At 48.3% G+C, this 18,598-nt stretch overlaps 1 protein-coding gene across 2 annotated transcripts; it reads left to right on the forward strand.

Annotated features, from left to right (window-relative positions):
* Positions 1–5,675: 5,675 nt before the first annotated feature.
* On the forward strand, positions 5,676–17,280 carry LOC150061876 (cytochrome P450 4B1-like). Of its 2 annotated transcripts, XM_090334909.1 has the most exons (12): positions 5,678–5,915; positions 9,731–9,872; positions 10,054–10,098; positions 11,585–11,712; positions 12,515–12,639; positions 12,924–13,075; positions 13,218–13,324; positions 14,081–14,271; positions 15,265–15,398; positions 16,085–16,149; positions 16,239–16,321; positions 16,726–17,280. In XM_090334909.1, exons 1-12 carry the CDS (start codon positions 5,736–5,738, stop codon positions 16,907–16,909), a joined length of 1,536 nt encoding a protein of 511 aa, XP_090191035.1. In that variant the 5' UTR covers positions 5,678–5,735; the 3' UTR covers positions 16,910–17,280. The 2 variants fall into 2 exon arrangements, with proteins under 2 accessions (XP_090191036.1, XP_090191035.1); XM_090334910.1 differs by lacking the exon at positions 16,726–17,280 and having other exon boundaries at positions 5,676–5,915; positions 16,239–16,325.
* Positions 17,281–18,598: the final 1,318 nt, after the last annotated feature.

Genomic DNA, 18,598 nt, shown 5'->3' on the forward strand with positions numbered 1-18,598 from the left:
GTGGTCGGTAGGTGGCGGTCTTTACTTGGATTGGGACCGGCGGTTCTGGGATTCTGTGTAAACCTGTGGTTCTTGGCCAAATTGATTCCTCTGATGACTAGGTCAGAGTTTGTAGTTTTTGCAGGTGTTCGGGCTGTTCCAGAGGCTGTGTGCTGCTGCACGACTAGCTCTCAGCCCAACCAGTGGCCTCACAGTGGGCCGTGGGTTGGATTTGCGCGCTTCAGTCTCAGAGCGCTGGGCAGATGGTTGGTTTTCCTGTGCTGCTTCCAGGAGCGGCCCCCGGCCAAGGGTCTGGGGTTTGGGAGTTTCCAGGGACTCTCAGGTAGACCAGTTGGTGTCCGCTCTGTTCCCAGGGGAGCGGCCCAGCCGAGGACGTGGGCTCCAAGGGCAAAGCCGCGCCTTTCTGAATCTCAGAAGGCCAGCTTGGCTACTGTTCTGCCCTTCAGGTCCCTGCTGTGTTTCCGCCTCTTTGGCCAGGAGTCTGTGACTGTGGGGGGCCCCTTGGTGCTGTCTTGCTGGGGATTCCCAGCTGGAGGGTGTCCGGCTCAAGATTTGAGGGGGACAGATGCTGGCTCCTAGACTCCTGTGCACCCCACCCACTTTTGGAAGGCAGGGTCTCAGCGCCCCCCACTCTCCAGATCCAGTGACCTGGGAGAGGAACCTATTGGGTGGGTGAGCTGGGACACCTCTGCCCCCTTTGGTGAGGTGCTGGGTCTTAGTGCCCACCCACCTGTCACTTTCCAGTCAGAGGCCTGGGAGAAGAACCTGTTGGATGGGTGAGAGCAGGGAAGCTCCGCCTCCTTTGGTGGGGTGCTGGGTTTTAGCACCTGCCCACCCACCTGTCAGTTTCCAGTAAGAGGCCTGGGAGAGGAACCTGTTGGACGGGTGGGAGCAGGGACAGCTCTGCCTCCCTTGGTGGAGTGCTGGGTCTTAGCGCCCACCTGACTGTCAGTCTCCAGTCAATGGCCTGGAGGAGGGGGCTGTTGAGGGAAGGGACAGGATTCTAAATTCCTTGCCCCCTGCCCTTGCCAGTCTTTCTTGGGCGGGGTGGAGGGGTCTGAGTTAAGTTCTATAGCTCACCACCAGCTCTGCTTTCCCGATGGGTTTGGGGTCACGCTGAGCTACCCACTGCGTTTGGCTGTGGGTGCTCCAGGGTGTTGGAGAATCATCCACTCCCCTCAAATCTCCGCCTCCACTTGTGGTCTGCATCTGGGTTCCGCTGCTTGCTGTTCTGGTCTGCGCTGGTTCCTGCGTCTGCTTCTGCTGCCTGCAGGCCGGGTCTATGCTGGTTTCTGCGGCTGACGGGGCTGCCTGGCCCAGCGCCCTCCGCCGCCGCTTTTCCCAGCTTGGAGCCGGCGGCGAGAGGTGGGGGAGGGGTCCTCGCCTTCCGAGTTCTTTGAGAAAGTTGGATGTAAGCTTTATCTGGATTTCTTTTCTGGTTTGAGTCCTTCTCTGTTGCTTCTTGAGTTTGTTGTTGTGGATTTCTTAAGGTAGTTGGCTCGTGGGAATGCCTGGTTTTCTGTTTTTGTGGGAGAGAGCTAGGCAGCGTCCCTATTGTCTCTGCACCATTTTCCGGTTGTGACTTCCATTTTCTTAATACCACGTTATATGAAGAGAAGCCACATTTTCAGAGGTTGAATCTGGAGTGTGTATTATAAGGCCAGCAACTGCACGTGGACTCTTATTGCAAAAACCTGCATCCCTGTGAATACACTTAACATTGTAAGAAAACAGCCATGAGAGCAAGAGAGGAAAGAAAGAGTAGAAAAACAACTCCAATGGAGAGCTGAAGTGGGATGCCATGGTGACTGGAAAAGAGCCAGGAGCCAGGAGCCAGGAGCCACGACACGAGGCATGGCACACCTGCTCTGAGCTGGTCCAGGCATAAATATGGTCAGATCAGGGTGCAGGATCACAGGGAGCTTGAGAGTTCAAGACCTAAGACTGGCAGGCCCAATAACCTACTGTATAAGTCCCTGCCCCTGCCTCTAGGAATTTAGGCATGCCCATCACCTGGGAGCTTGGGCTTCTCTGGTCCCATCATGAAGACAAGATGGAGCTGTTAAAGCAAACTATCTTCTCATTCACCACATAGCCAAGATAGCATCAGTTAGATTCAGCATCCTTACTTCACCATCCTTATCATCCAGGTTCCTCTGAGCAATGGAGAGTAAAGACATATAAATTTCTTTAGCCAGGACTCTGAAAAGAAGCCTTTTAGTTTTGTTAGATGTACTAGTGATGGGACAAGGGCATATGGCAGAATGTTCTACAACTGGCTTGCCAGGGTGGATAGTCTTAATCTGTGGCATTTGCCAATTTCTGTGGTATAAACGCTCCCACGATGACCCAGGGAAAGGGATTGGTGTGATGTTATTGGTCTTAAACCTAAGAAATGGATATAAAATATGCTCTTGAGAGCCAGGTCCAGTGTTAGCCCAGTAGCCGTCTCTCTCATAGCTTAGCATGCTCTTTCCTTGGCAACACTATGCCCATTTAGTAGAAGTAAATGATTAGCTTCAATCCCCCTTTACCTTGGGAAAGCATTCCTATGGGAGCAGTTATAACCCCCAGCAGGATCCCCTAAACCTCACAGGTCATATAGGTCACCTGAGATGGAATTTCTTTGGGCAGATCTAACCATATAAGAGAGCATGATCTGCTAAACCTCATAGGTTATAAAGATCACCACACTTCTCTCTTGTGAGAAGGGATCTTGCCAGTCACTTTGCTGGCAATAAACCTTTCCTTTCTTCTTTGTATCTGGATGGCTGCATGGTTTTCTGGCAAACTCTAATTTACTCTAACTGTTCCAGAACACAAGATGGAAACATCTCTCCAACTGTTTGTTTTACATAGCAGACATTTTAAACTGGGCCTCTGAAGGGCAGGTTAAGACCGGAGTAAGTCTAAGTTTCAGATAAGTAGAGTTTGGCTTCTTTGAATCATGTTGCCAAGTTGGCTGGTGTCGGGGTTTTTAGTCCTTGGTCCCTCCCAACCCGCAGGAGGGATGGAGAGAACAGGCCCGACCAGGACAAGCCGAGAAACGAGAGGGCCTACTGACAGCCTGCACCCAGCCCTCCCTTGCCGGAGGACAATCAGGCGCGTCAGGGAGACCCGTCAAGGCAGGAACTCGTCTATTGAGGAAGTACATTCAGCTAACATAGGGTGCAGGAGTCTATCAGCACAAAGGTGGACAGGGCGGAGGAGGTCCATGTGTTTAGTCTCACTAAAGGTCTTTGCAGAGAGTGATAAAGCAATAACACATTTGTACCCAATGGTAATCAAGTCTCAGCACAAAGTGATTCACAATACCGACGATATAGCTCAAGGTTAGACATGGCATTCATACATGACAGCTTATTTCTTTGTGTGGTTATTCTACTCAGCGATGCAGACTCATGGGCCAGCCTGACCCTGCACTTGGCTCCCAACAGGCTGGGTAACTAGTGGAATAGGAGTTGGCTGCTACTCAGCCTCTGAATCTGACTATGTGCTCACCTGTTTTTTTGCCCTAGAAGTACAAATAACTGTCAGACTTTATCCAGGGAGTAGAGATTAGGATATACTCAAAAATAGGTAGCTAGTGCTGGGTCACATTTCTGGCAGGACCCCTGAGGATACAAGTGACCTTTAACTATTAATCATCTCTCTGAGTTTCTCTCCCTATCTGCCAAACCTGGTTGACCGCCAGGCTCTTTCCTCACTGTCAGTTCAGAATCAAGTCCCCTGATATGTTCTTGTCTGGGCTTGTCCTCTTTCTAAAGGATCAGCCGGTGATAGCTTCCAGTCCTCTCTGGGTCTTCAGTAGCTGCCATCCTCACCATCTAGTCTCTCACCATGAATGTACCAAGTGGATAGCCTTCCTGGAACTTACCTCTGACCCTCTTGTTTTTCTGCTTAAGATTCCCTCTGGGGCTTCCTGTAAACTCTAAGACAAAGATTAGCAACTGTGACCTCCTGTTGGAAGTTCCACATTAACTCTGATTTTGATGCTTCCATTTTGGGGACAGATTCCTTCTCTTTTGTGTGAGAGTGAATCTGATTCATTCTGTTGTATGGGAACTTGACTGGTGAGAAACAGATAAGCCACATTTTGAGAGGGCGAACTGGGAGTCTTTTTTTGCAGAGCAGGCAACTGCAGCTCTCTGGTGGACACCGGTCCCAAAGGCTTGGAGCCCAGAGCCTGAACCAAGTTTTTAATGACAAAAATCACTTGTTTGGCGTGGGGAACAGTCATTCTCTGAAGCAAAACTTCCCTGGGGCCAAACAGCATTACATCTGCATATTTCCTGAGACACAGCTCTCTTAGCTCTTCTGGAGCTAAGCACTGCAATTCAAACAAAGGCTTGTCTCACCAGGAGGCTTTTGAAGCTGGGTGAAAAACTCCCATCAAGAAGCTAGGTGCCAGGATGACTGTGAGTATACAAGGCATATTGCTTAGATGCAGTCCCCTTATTTCAATTCTAGATACCTTAATTAAGGATCTGAATTCAGGTTTTCTGAGCTCTTAATGGTTGATGTTGGTTATATACCTATTGTGACTATAATCAACGGTGGCCAGGCTGCATTGAGGCTATTTTAATTGTAATGCCAGAGCAGTCAAAGGTGGGTAGTTAGTAGAATCAGGACCTAGCAGTTGGATCTTGATTGAGTATACTATGATCTATCTGAACAGTTTCCAGATTACAGCCAAGGAATGGACATCAGAATATGACCAACAGTCTATAAATATTGTTTTCTCAGATAAATATAGGCCCATACTGAAAGTGGAGGTAAGGTCGATCCCAGTGTATCCCCAAGGCAGTACCTTCATGGCATTTAGATAAAAAGGGTACTCAAGAAATAGATGCTGACAGCCCTTTCAATAAATGTCTACTGTACATAAACCCATATTCACTTCTGGATGAACTCTATATGGTTCTCAATAAGCTCTGGACTGAGGCATCGAGAGCTGTCACTGCCTGTGTGGATAACTCTGGAATTCCCTGACCCCTTTATGGGCCTAAGTGGATCCATTCATCCAAGAGCAATTGGATTTGATTATCTTTCCTCATGGTTCTGAAAGGACAATCTTCTATGTTCACAACGGTCAAAATTGTACTATACCCTTAGGGATATAGTTAGCCTTTTATGTTCCAGAATCTCCCTTCTGGAACTGAAATCTTAGCCCAGAAGTATTTCACAAGAAAGGACTCAAAGCACATCATGAACTTGGCAAAAATGCAAGTCCCTCTATGAGGGTCTACATTGAAGGGGACAGTGGAAACTTTCTCAAATATAAGTACAGGTAAATTGAACCTTAATTCAATTATCTGGAAAATAGATTTAAAGAGTGAATACCTATGACTTCTTGCTGTCTTAAGTTAAATGAACAAGTATGTAAAAAGTCTCTTGAACATTCAAAAGAGTTTTCAGGAGAGAATTGTTACTATGTCAATGATTTTGCTAATAAGTGTCCACTGTTCTTTCCTCCAAGGAACTAAAATAGGATGTTTTTTGCCTGGTGTCTTTGAATCCTACTACCTGCTGTGTTTTGGAAGAAGTCATGCAAGCTCTCTCTTCTGATTTTGAGGTTTCTGTCTCCACCCCATTGCACTCAGCCCAGCTTGGGTTGATGCTAGCTGCTGGATGTGACTTGTGGGTGGGGCCTGGCATACTGCTTGGGTCTAGAGTATAAGAGAACTCAGGCGTGGCTGAAGGCAAAGTGGACTCCACACACTTCAACTCTAGCCATGGGGCTAGGCTTCCTCTCCCTGAACCTCTCCCGCCTGGGTCTATGGGCTTCTGTAGTGATCTTCATCATCAGTCTTTTCAAGATTCTCCATCTACTGCTTCGAAGGCAGAAGTTGGCCAGGGCTCTGGACAGCTTCCCTGGTCCTCCAACCCACTGGCTTTTGGGGCATGCCCATGAGGTATGTGGAGGGTGTTGCAGAAGGAGCCATTTCCCCCTTTCCTTTGGAGAATCAAGCCTAATCCCCTTGGGTTCAGGGATGATATCCTGGGAGCAGTGGTTCTCAGCGTGCTTTCCCTTACTCCTACCATAGAAGCTGTGCTAGAAGCCGCCAGCACTTCAAAGCCCGAGCCCTAGAAAGCCATGCTAGAGCTGACTGTGTGCTTCACTCTAGCTGTCCCCTCCCCTATTCCAGGAGAACACGGAGAATCTGCAATACAGCTTAGCTCTAGTCCTTTTGCATCAATACATCTATCTGGAGGGTTCTAGTTTGGGAGAAAGAGAAGACCCTGGAAGAATGGGAGAGGTGCCTGGAAGAATCAGAGAGGTGCTTTTGTGTACAACAAAGGTTTCCTGGGAAACCATCTGGCACCATCTGAATAGCACTGCATTCCTCCAGGGCTTGACACCTCTGCTGTGGTTAGAATCTAGACCAGAACCTGAGAAATGGGAAGGACAAGATGGGATTGGTTTCCCTAATGTTAAGAGAGGACTTTGAGATTCCAAGCAAGTGAAGGGTTAACTTAAGTCCTCCTAATAAGTAGACCAGAGGTCAACTCAAAGTCAGGCCCAGACACTCTGCATGTTGTTTTAGAAGATAAACAGCCCTAAAAAATCATAAGAAGAGGGCTGGGAGTTTGACCTAGTGGTAGAGTGTTTGCCTAGCATGCACGAAGACCCAGGTTCAATTCCTCTGTACCACATACCGCATAGAAAAAAGCCGGAAGTGTTGCTGAGGCTCAAGTGGTAGAGCTCTAGCCTTGAGAAAGTCCAAGGATAGTGCTCAGGCCCTGAGCTCAAGCCTAGGACTGGCAAAAAAAAAAGTCATAAGAAGAATGAGCTAGGAGTGTGTCCTAGTGATAGAGTGCTTGCCTATCATGTACAAAGCCCTAGTTTCGATTCCCTGGTAGCACATACACAGGAAAACCCAAAGTAGTGCTAAAGCTCAAGTGGTATAGCACTAGTTTTGAGAAAGCCCAAGGATAGTGCCCAGGCCCTGAATTCAAGTCCTAAGGTGGCCAGAAAAAAGATATTCAAAGTTGATTCCTACACCTGGTGAGGATGGATTTGGGAAGAGAAAGGTCCCGGGGGTGAGGATGGGCTGTCCATCAAAACTAACTTTTCTTACTCTCAAATTATAGTCTGGAAGGCCTGGTAGCATGTACCTATCAGTCTACTCAAATTTCAGAATATTTTCCCTCAGGCATGGATACGTCCTATTCTAGGAGCTACCTCATCCTACTCTGATGCTTGAACAGGGCTTTGCTCATAGTAGGGACTTACGGTAGAACTAAGTTTGGGGGAGGCTCTATGGGAGCCTCCATGGGAGGCTGATAAATCTAATCTTCGTGTGTGTGGGGGGAAACGCTAATTTCTAGGCCAGGGAAAGTTGATATTGAAGATCCCTGGTGCTCTTCCCTGGCACTGCACATCTCCGAAAGAGTCTCCTTCATTTTGTGTTGGATTGTAATGATTCTTGCCCATTTTATGCATTGAACATTGATCATGAGCTTTTGCTATATCTTGTCAGAGAAGTCATCCCCTTTTGTACTTTCAATTCCTTATTGGTCAAATTTCTAGGTTAGAAGAGTATACATACAATGAGATAGAGTATAGAGATTTAACAAACCACTGGGCAGACATACCAAGTCTGACATTATTATAGGGGATTTCTAAGGCAAAATGCCCTGAGACGTTTGCTTTCTTTGTTCCCGATTCCCTGTCAAACCTTGTTTTTGATTCTTCTTTTTCTCCAAGCAGCCAGCATTGTCTTATCAATAGGCCTACAAAAGACAAGACAGAGGACCTGGGTGGAGTACAAATAGAAGGCAGAGAGTCCCAGAAGAGGGCAAATAGGGAGCTGGAATCCAGGGTGGAATAGAAACATGAGGTATGGGCCAGAGTGGGGGCAATCCAGGCAGACGGATTGAGCCAATAGGATGGGGAGGAATGAGTGGTAGAGTTGACCAGAAGCTGGCACGTGGGAATAGGAGAGGGAAGAGCTATCAAAGCCACTTCCACAAATGTGAGGGAGTCACTGAGGTCCCTTTCATCTACTAGGAAGAGGGGGACAAAGATTGCTTTTGACCTTGCTAAATGGAGGCACTGATACACCTGGATCAGAGCAGAATTTGTCAATGCCACATAAAGAGGAAAAGCAACCCTCTGAGTCACCAGGATAGCCTTTGGAAGATTTTAAGCAAAAGGAAAGAATTTCCATGTTTCTACTGGAACACATGGAGAACTGAGGCCCAGGAAGAGAACGCTCAGAGCTGGCAGCACCTGTGCAGGGATCTGACCCAGACACCCCTGACATTGGCTGTGGGGCGTTTATCTATGATTACAGCGTGAGCCACTGCCCCTGGGTTGTCCACCTCTATTTTGCAAGCTGATGAATTTATGTTATGCAGCAGCCATGGGAGAGTTGAAGCTGCAGCAGACTGTAGAAGCAGCTACCTTGTTCCTTGAACACTGGCCAACTGAGCTTCAGATCAACTGTTCCAATGCCTGAACAGACTTGTTGACAGGAAGAGCAGTAGAAAGATCCGCAGTCAGGATCTCTGACCTATATACCAGTTCAGATGGGATAGTGGTTACAATCTTCACCTATAAAGAGAGCTTATGGCTTCACTAGACAACATTACATCCCTTTATGATTTGATTAGTAGAGTAAAACTGACTCAGACTGGAACAGCAGGAGCATCTTGTTGCTTATCTCTTGCAGGATCAACAAAGAGTACAAATGAGAGGATGACAGGGATGGGGTGGAGAGCTGGGATTAGTAAATTATTTCCATTCTCTGCTCTCTCCCTGCTTCCTTCCTTCTGGAGAAAAACAAGTTGGCCAAGACTTTAGGGCATCTGAGGACAAATCGAGGCATCCTGCTGTGTAACCTAGAGGAGCTGGGCCGCAGTCACATGTCCTCTAGAAGAATGACCTTCCAGTTCTATCAAAGGGGCTGCAGCTGTAATAGTGGGTCCAAGTGTTGTCCTCAGTCTCACCATGTTCTGGGACAGAGAGGGCATAGGGAGAAATATGGGGACAGGAAGGCCGGGGCACACTGATTGGTTTTCAAGAAGTCAGGGTCTCCTGTCAGATGGGAGGAAAATGCTGGGCAAAGGCATAGGCATGGCTGATGAAGAGGGGAGTAAGGCTCAGATGAAGCAGATCAGCCCAAGATTCCTTCCACTCTGAGATCCTAAGGTTCTGGTTTATTGTGATTTGGGAGGGATGGAGGGAGGAGGACTGCCAAAGGTGACCAGAAAATTGGTAAGGAAAATCAAAGAGGACCAGTGGAAAATAGAGAAGTTAGGACTTCCATGGATACTCGCTAGAAGGAGGCCAGGGCACCAGAAGTTTCCCTCTTCCCTGTGGGTAGAGATGATTTTCATCCTTTGTCTTATTTTGACATTGCCTGCCCAAGACCAATGAAAACTCTTATAATTTCTCTGGATTGGATGAGGGATGAAGGTGTGGGGGAGTTTCTACCAAACATGACAGAGAGCCTGGAGGACAGGAATCCAAAGACAAAGCGAGTAGCTGGAGAACAAAGTGAGGTTAGTGGCTAGGTCAGACAAGAGTCCCTGGACTTAGAGCAGTAGCTGTGGAGCTGGGAGTGGGCACTGCAGCAGAACTGTCCAGGAGAAGGGGTGCAGGAGGAGGGAGGAAAGCTCAAGGGCTTACCTGGGTAGCAGCGTCATTTTCCTGCCCAGGGACCTGGGGCTTGGCTGGTGACATCAGCTTACTGAGTCTTTTGGCCTTCTGTTACCATTTCAGATTCAGCAGACGGGCAGCCTGGACAAGGTGGTATCCTGGGCTCACCAGTTCCCACATGCCCACGCACTCTGGCTTGGACAATTCATTGGCTTCCTGAACATCTACGAACCTGACTATGCCAAAGCTGTGTACAGCCGAGGGGGTGAGGTGTTCCAGGGAGAGGGAGGGGCTTTCCGAGAGTATACCAATCAGACCACAATGTGGGGAGGAGTCCAGGGACTATATGCAAAGTATAGGAAAGGGATGGCCAAATTCTCACCCCATTCAGCATCCAGTCTCTTCTGGACAGACCCTATTTCAGATGAACCTCTTCCCTTCTACAGACCCCAAGGCCCCGGATGTGTATGACTTCTTACTCCGCTGGATTGGTAAGCACCTTGCTTTCCCTACCCTTCCCTGGCCACCCTTGTGCTGGATGATCAGTGTTCTCACTTTGCTGTCCTAGTCAGTCAGTTCAGTCAGTCATCCCATCAGATGGACAGCTTACCTGGTTCCCATGTGTTGGTCCCTGCCCTAAGCTTACCTTCTCTGTAGGGAGACAAGAGGAAAGGAGAGCTCTTGGATGTCAGGGGAAGTATGCTCAGGGACCTTCCTTGCTGAGCCTTCATCTTCCCTTCCTCCAGGCAGGAGCTCTGGGGAATTAGGAGAGGTGAAGAATGGCCTCATGAAGAAGGCAGTTGTAGAGTTGTTCTTACAAGAGATTTTTTTTTGTCAGTCAGTCATGGGGCTTGAACTCTGGGCCTGAGCACTGTCCCTGAGCTCTTCAGCTCAAGGCTAGTATCTATCACTTGAGCCACATTGCTGCTTCCAGCTTTCCAGTGGTTAATTGGAGATAAGAGTCTCATGGACTTTCATGCCTGGACTAGCTTTGAACTATGATCCTCAGTTCTCAGTCTCCTGAGTAGCTAGGATTACAGGCATGAGCCACCAGTGCTTGGCTCTTATAGGAGGTTTTGCTAGGTGATGCTATTCAGGCCAAGAACATGAAAGGCTGTGGTACTAGGACTGCAGGCTGAGAGTAGTCTGAGTGGTTGGAAGGCAGACTTTAATTTGGAGATGAGGCTGGACAGGAGTGAAGTGGTCACTCTTGGCTATCAGGCCAGTATTGTAGATTGATTTGAGGATGAATGGGAGCCACTAAGTCTTCTAGCGCTGAGGCCATACGTGTCTCCAAAGTCTTTCTTTTACTCATGATCTCCAAGGCAGCTCTCTGTGAGCTAAGAAAGGATGAGGCAAGAGGAAAAAATGGTCTCAAATAACACAAGAAAATACAATTGATAGATTCCAGTGCTTCTTGTTTTCACTAAAGCTATAAGGAGAGATCAAAAGAAAAGACAGATTTAGGAAAATGAGAGGCAAATTTTGAAGATAGAAATGCATTTCCAGGGCTGTGTACTGTGTATGGTTATAGGTGCAGGAGTTTAGGGTCCTTCTTGAGACCATGAAGTACAACCACGACAGATTGCTCTCGACTCCTGAAGCTGTGACCACCATCTCAGCAGTTGAAAGCCAAAGCTTTTAAGCTTCCCTCCTGTCTTACTATCCCTAGCAGCAAATCTCCTGTGACTGAGACTAGTGTCATTTGACACAAGGTCCTGGAGCCCTGACTTTGTGGGTGCAATTCAGAGGCAATAACCGAGGAATGTATGAAAAAGACAAAGTTTGTTCCCCAAGAACTCTTGCCTGGGCTTGGGGTCCCTGAGGGCAATACTCTTCTAGTGGCCTCTTCAAGAAGAGGTCTAGGTTTGAGAATGGGAGGTAGACTTGCAGGATCCTAGCTACCAGGACTGGGGCAAAAATGCCTGGACCCCTCCCCACCAGTCCTTCCATCCCTTTTCTCTCCTCCCTTCTCAGGAAAAGGCCTGCTGGTTCTGGATGGGCCCAAATGGTTCCAACACCGTAAGCTGCTTACACCTGGCTTCCATTATGATGTACTGAAGCCTTATGTGGCTGTGTTTGCTGAGTCCACGCGTGCCATGCTGGTGAGCTTCCTGAGGCAGGCTCCTGGAGCTGTGGGCTGTTGGACCAGTCCTCCCTGTACGCTCTGTTTGCCCTAGGTAAAGGCAGGAAGAGCTCTGGAACGGGGAGGGTCCCTGAGGCCCTGCACACACATTCTGCTTGTAGCAGCAGGGCCACAGTTCTGCTCTGTGACTCCCTGCTGTAAACTGTACTGAAGTTCTCAGTGCCCCGTCAGTGCTCCTCTAGTCTCTACCAGGAGGCCTCCCTCTCCTTCTTGCCACACTAAAAGGTCCTGAGAGGCTCTAATATGTCTCCCGCTACAGCAGAATTTTAGGACTATTTACATTTGAGACCTATTTACATCTAAAAACTATCTTCTATTTATTCTTTGCTTCTCACAACTTCTTACACTCATCTCTAGAGGAATGGCAGGTCAGGTTTAGAGTCTCAGGACTGGGAGAATTCTAGAAGTTACCTAAGCTAGTCTTTCCCTTTGCAGGAAAGTCTTCCCCAGCAGTACTGCAGGCTGATTTATCCATATGCTCTGCTGGGGAACTCACCATCTCTTGGTCTTACTGTTCCTCCCAGGCTAGCCTGTCTGGGGGAAAGTAAGGACATATTGCATAACATCTTCCTCCTAGTCTGTCCTCTGAACTTGCCTTCTACAGATTGTCAAACTCCACATTCCAGCAGCTGGAGGGCAGGAGTGGGTGTGTGTGGAGTGGAGGAGGGGCTTGGTGTTGAAGACAGACTCCAGCAGTCTGGAGTACATGAGGGTGTCTCGCCAGCTAGGCCTCCATATGGCCTCCTATCTTTGGACTCTAGGACAAGTGGGAGAAAAAGGCTCGACAGGATAAAAGCTTCGACATCTTCTGCGATGTGGGTCACATGGCTCTGGACACACTCATGAAGTGCACATTTGGCAAAGGAAACAGCGGCCTGGATGACAGGTTGGGACACTTCAGACTGACACCCCCATCCTAGGACTCAGAAGGAGGAACCACAAGGGCTCCTGGGCCCTCACTGGAAAGGAGATAGGGATCTGCCCTCACCCCTCCCAGGTCTTTCTTGTGGTGGGGAGCCACCTTTGGTGTGAGTGAGGGGTAGGAAGAGGAGGAGCAGGAATCCCTTCCTGCTATTATTGAGTGGGATTCCCGGGTGGGAGCTGCTCAGAAGTCCATCTTCAGTCAGTGACTGAATTTCCCTCCCCTCCCCTCCCCCATCTGCTGCACAGGGACAGTGACTACTACCTGGCAGTCAGTGACCTCACACTGCTGACTCAGCAGCGCATTGAGTCTTTCCAGTATCACAACGACTTCATCTATTGGCTCACCCCACATGGCCGCCGATTCCTGAAGGCCTGCCAGATAGCCCACAACCATACAGGTGAATCTTTCCCACAGGTATTGTCCCTAGGAATCATGGGGTTTTTCCTTCGGGGCCTTCTCTGCCTTGCCCAGTGTAGAATCTCAGTGCCTCTTAGGGCAGAGGATGATTCCCAGACAATAACATTATGTTCCTGACCTAGACCATATCATCAGGAAGCGGAAAGCAGCGCTGCAGAATGAGAAGGAGCAGGAAAGGATCCAGCAACGAAGGCACCTGGACTTCCTGGACATTCTTCTAGGTGCTCGGGTGAGTGGATGTGACCTGCACGTGGCCAAGCATTCGTTCCAGTCTTCAGCTCATCGTCCTGGGAGAGGTCCACGTCCTGACACAAGTGGCAACAGTCTCTCTTTTTCCCCCAGTGTGGGATGGCTTCATGTCCTATGACATGTGTCAACAAGGGGGTGGAACTGCAGGGTGTGTGGCTGGGATGGGGCCTGAAGAGTTAGCATGGGTCGTGACATGGTGGTAGCAACCTGGAGACATCTATAGATTCCTAAGATACCTCCCACCCTGCCCAAATCTTGGCAACGTAGAACCTTGGAATTCAAATGTTAGTTTCCTTCCTTTCATTTCCCCAGTATTTTTCTACTCTGGAAACTTACTGAGGGCTGACCCCAAGATAGTGCCTGTGCTAGGGTGCAAAGACTGGAAAGCACTCTGGTGTTGGCAATCTAGTGGCGAGGACACTAGGTGGATAGTGACAGACACCTTTCTCTGCCAGGTGGTACTCAGTTGTCACTTGCTGAGTAAGCAAAATCCAATGGGAGCTGTGAAAAGTCACAGGCCATTTAGCCAGAAGGGTCAAGGAGGACTTTCTAGAGCAGGAGGGCTCTAGGTTGGACTTGAAAGACAGGAATCTGGGAGGAAGTCCTAACCCCTGACCCCAATCTGCCAAGCTGCCTTCACTTTGGCTTTCAGTCTTGCATTTGAAAAGCACTGTTCCCAGTTATCGTTGGCACCTACCCTAAAGACTTTGAGCTGATCCTTTGTGCCTTAATTCAGGATGAAAGTGGGATCACACTGTCAGATGCAGACCTCCGGGCTGAGGTGGACACATTCATGTTTGAAGGCCATGACACCACCACCAGTGGTATCTCCTGGTTTCTCTACTGCATGGCTCTCTACCCAGAGCACCAGGAGCGCTGTCGGGATGAGGTCCGAGAGATCCTAGGGGACAAGGACTCCTTCCAGTGGTGAGTGAGACTGAAGGTGAACCCTTCCCCTCACAGCCAGGGAGCGGGCTATGCCCAATCTGTACCATCAGCCATCTGGGAAATGGCAGTTGCTGTCCTCATCCCTCTTGGGGAGGGGGGACTGCGTGTGGATATACCCCTAGCCCCTTTTCCCAAAATGGAGTCTTTGTCACACAGAGAAAGTTGTTAACAAGTAATCTATTTTTTTTAAATTGGTTGTGAGGCCTGTGTGCTGTCCCTGAGCTCTTCAGCTCAAGGTTATTGCTATACCACTTGAGCCACAGAGCCACTTCCAGTTTGCTGGTGGTTAATTGGAGATAAGAGTCCTTTGGGTTTTGCAGGTCTGCTGGATTTGAACCGTGATCCTCAGGTCTCATCCTCCTGAGTAGCTAGGATCACAGGTGTGAGGCACCATTGCCTAGCATGAGTGACTTCCTTTTTGGACAGTGTCACTTCTTTTATTGCTCCCTCTCCCGGTTTTTCCCTCCTATTTTTGTCCACAGGTTATGTAGGTCATTTGGGTCAAAGAGAAATGGCACACACACACACACACACACACACACACACACACACACGAGTTGATTGCTGTTTACCACAACAATTTCTGAATCTTAAGTCAGCCTCAGCCCCTGTCTTTCCCAAAGAAAGTCTACAGGAGAAAAGAGGCAGAACCTAAAGAACTCCTCATTATGGGGCTTCCATAACATCCTGAGGGTCATGAAAGGACAAAGCACCTTGTCTTCGATGACTGGATGAACTTGTGTCAGTTAGGTCTTGTGCCATCGCTCCTAATGGTGAAGATGGGGAGGGGACAGAGGCAAGTGGGTCCAGTTCATTGGGTCTCAGTGGCCCCCGGTATCTTCACTGCTTGGCTTGTGGAATCCCCTCTCTAACTGCTGGCTGGGGGGTTGTGAGGATGATGTTCAGGCAGGAGCCTGCCTTCCCCCAGGACTCCATCGATCCCTATTTGCAAGCGTCCTGTGTTGCCATCAGGGATGATCTGGGCAAGATGACTTACCTGACCATGTGCATCAAGGAGTCCTTCCGCCTCTACCCACCTGTGCCTCAGGTATTTCGTCAGCTCAACAAGCCTGTCACCTTTGTGGATGGCCGCTCTCTACCTGCAGGTGAGATAAGAGCGGATGTTGAGGTGGAAATACAGTCCTGTGGATGCTTTCTGACCACCCCCACTGCTATTGGTCCAGTCTTTGCAATAAGAAGGAAGAGCTTTGGCTTTGTGTTCAGAGGGCCCTGGTTCTACGTCGTGGCTCCACAATGCAACATCTGAGTCAATTCCTTTATCTCTAAGCCCCTTTCATGTGCTATAAAATGATAGTAAGAAGGAAGAGTCGCCATGTTCTTGAATTATTGTCCAGATGAAAGAGGCAGTGTTCATCAAGGCTTTCACATCCAGTTTGTGAGGGGGATTTGCACTGACAGTGTAGTGTGCAACATGTGCGATTATATATGGTGGCTTGACAAAGAGTGTTTTAGGCCTATACCTAATCTATAGTCAACACCTAGTGAATGCTAGTTGTTATTTCTAACATCATGATGCTATGGATAACAACTTCCCAATAGTTAATTAAAAGTGGAAATGCTATAACCATCCCTGCCTGTCCCACTTCATGATAGATTGAGATCCCCTCTTCTTTTCCTTCATTCCACAATGCCTATGTCAGGTGCTGTACTCTGTGCTGGGGCCATAGGAACTGAGGGTGGTGAATCAGAAGTTAGAGGTCACTCAATGATGTGTGAAGATGGGCCTGCCTGTCCAGGACCACTGGTCACAAGGGCTCTTTTTTGCCTGCAGGCAGCCTGGTGTCTCTGCACATCTATGCTCTCCATAGAAACAGCTCGGTGTGGCCTGATCCTGAGGTATTCCATCTCTGGAGCTCAGGCAGGGTGGGGGCTTTGGAGGTCATTCCAAGACCTAGTAAGTATTTAAGCAATGTCTGGCTCCTTAGGTGTTTGACCCCCTGCGCTTTTCACCTGAGAATATGACAGGACGCCACCCCTTTGCCTTCATACCCTTTTCTGCTGGCCCCAGGTAAGAAGAGGCCCAGACTCTTCATGCCTTCATAAGGCATCATGATGGGGTGCTCAGGGAACTTTTCACTGTTCCAGGCCTACCCTTGGGGAGGAGGTGGACTGGCACCAAATCATGCCTCCCCATTTGATATTGCTGGTTGTTTTGAAGATGGAATATAGATTGGGCTGACCTTGAACCGTATATAATCTTCCAGTTTCAGCCTCTGGAGTAGCAAGGATTATAGTTGTGAGCCACTGGTGTCCATTCTCAATGTCCAGTTCTTAAGCCTAGACCACTCAATGCATCGGCCACTTATTCATCCAAACAGAGCCATTGCTTTTTGTGGATCACTAGAAGTGCTGGAATGCCTCACTCTAGACATCCCAGAGTTTCACGACTCTTTCTCTTGCTGCTTGCTGCAGGAATTGTATCGGGCAGCAGTTTGCCATGAATGAGACAAAGGTGGTCACAGCGCTCTGTTTGCTCCGGTTTGAGTTCTCCCTGGACCCTACACGGCTGCCCATCAAGCTCCCACAACTAGTCCTGCGCTCCAGGAATGGTATACACCTCCATCTGAAGCCTCTGGTCTCTCAGTCTGGGAATTAAGCTTTGGAGAGCAAAGGCCAAGAAGGGGCAGGCTACTGTCTTCTTCCTGGGCACTGCCCTCAGACTGTATGAGGGGAAATGATGGCTCTGTGACCTTAAGGAGGCTTAAGGTTTGGTAGGGGAGTGGGTACTGATGAACAGGGCCTTGTAAACATGTGTCTATATGTGTTAGTTATGCATGGAGTTTTAGAGCTCATTATTCATTCCACAAACATCTGGTGAATACTCACTTTATTGAGATATTTCTTTTTTCCTCCTAAAATTTTGCATCACTTATATGTGTATGTTTGTGTGTTTGAAATATAATGGAAATAAGGCGAAAATTAATGAAATCAAAACTCTACAGAATAAAAAATTCTAAAGCAAATCCGAACCACTGAAGTCACATGTTAGCATGTCTTCTGCTCCTCCTGAGAAGGATCTTGAGGCCTGTCTGTCACCCTCAGCATTGGTGTCTCATCGTTGTATTGTGCTCTGTATACTCGGGCCTTGGCTGGGGAGAAGATGGCAGAGAGGCATCAGAGTGGGATTTCCTGGAAGAAAGGAAGTGCCTCTTATACCAGGCTTTGAATCGTGGGTGAGGTATAAAGGTACAATGAAGAAATTTTGGAAGGGCCTCAAGCTGGGTACTCCCTGGTGACTTAGCAGGCTTTTCACGGTAGTCTCTATGATAACTGCTTGATCTCTCTGGACACCTACATCACCAGGGCTCAAGATTTAAGGTTTCCAGTAGGCTCCAGTCCAGGATTTAAGACATATGTAGAATGAAGGGTACTAGAAACTGGGCTGGGAAACAGGAGAGAGGAATTGAAGTCCTGGTGATCACTTGGTGATGTTTCTGTGGTGTTCTGAGGGATATGTGCCCTATATATATATCCTTACTGCACTTCTTTTCCTTTGGAAAAAGGAAAGTCTGACATCTGCTCAGTGCTGAAGAATCAGACCTATTAAGCCCCATTTAGATTCAGACCTCTTTGTCTCCCTGGGACTCAGATGCAGACAACCCAGCCAGAGTGGGCTGTCAGTCTATGCCACCAACTTCTCTTGTGTTAAAACCTTCATAGACTGTTGTCTGCACAAGTGACATCTTCTGGGGCCTAAGTCTAGAGTGGATAATGACATCATACCCCTAGCTTGAAGACTAGTTCAAACTGCATCCATTGTCCCCTTAAAATAGTAAGAGAAGAGACCCCAGAGGTCATTTACAAAACTTCAAGCTGACACCTCCAGATTCTGGTGTCTTTTGACTAGAACTCCATCAATAGCATAAATGTACTGATGGTGTCCGTGGGAAATACAGCCAAGAACTCCAGTGCAAGAGGAGGAGGGGTTTGTCAAGGCTGGCCCCTGTGAGCCTCACTGATGAAGTCAGCTTAATCCTTCTAGCTCTCCAAACACATTCTTCTGCCTAGTGTGATCCTGGGATTGCATATGCATGAGTGTGGCTAGGGCGGCATAGGTATAAAAGAATGGTTTAATGAATGCAGTACAGGTGGACTGTGTTTATGCATGCATGTGGGTCCACATACCTATATGGATGGGAAATAAGATTGGGCCTTCCCTATTGCATGGAGCTCACATTTTGAGTACATATTAACCGTACCCTAGAGTCCTAAGGGTTGAACATTTATCCTTGGCTGGTCACTAAGAATTATGATTTCTTTTTGTCCGGTACTCTGCTTGAGCCCT

This window comes from Megascapheus bottae, chromosome 6, assembly GCF_031878675.1.
Source record: "Megascapheus bottae isolate mThoBot1 chromosome 6, mThoBot2.hap1, whole genome shotgun sequence".
Taxonomy (NCBI): Eukaryota; Metazoa; Chordata; class Mammalia; order Rodentia; family Geomyidae; genus Megascapheus; species Megascapheus bottae.

What these genes read in the sequence shown, in the direction of transcription:
- LOC150061876 (XM_090334909.1), top strand. Translation starts at nt 5,736, where the DNA reads ATGGGGCTAGGCTTCCTCTCCCTGAACCTCTCCCGCCTGGGTCTATGG. An exon ending in TTTTGGGGCATGCCCATGAG is followed by an intron (nt 5,916 to 9,730) that starts GTATGTGGAGGG and finishes TTACCATTTCAG; the next exon opens with ATTCAGCAGACGGGCAGCCT. An exon ending in AGCTGTGTACAGCCGAGGGG is followed by an intron (nt 9,873 to 10,053) that starts GTGAGGTGTTCC and finishes TCCCTTCTACAG; the next exon opens with ACCCCAAGGCCCCGGATGTG.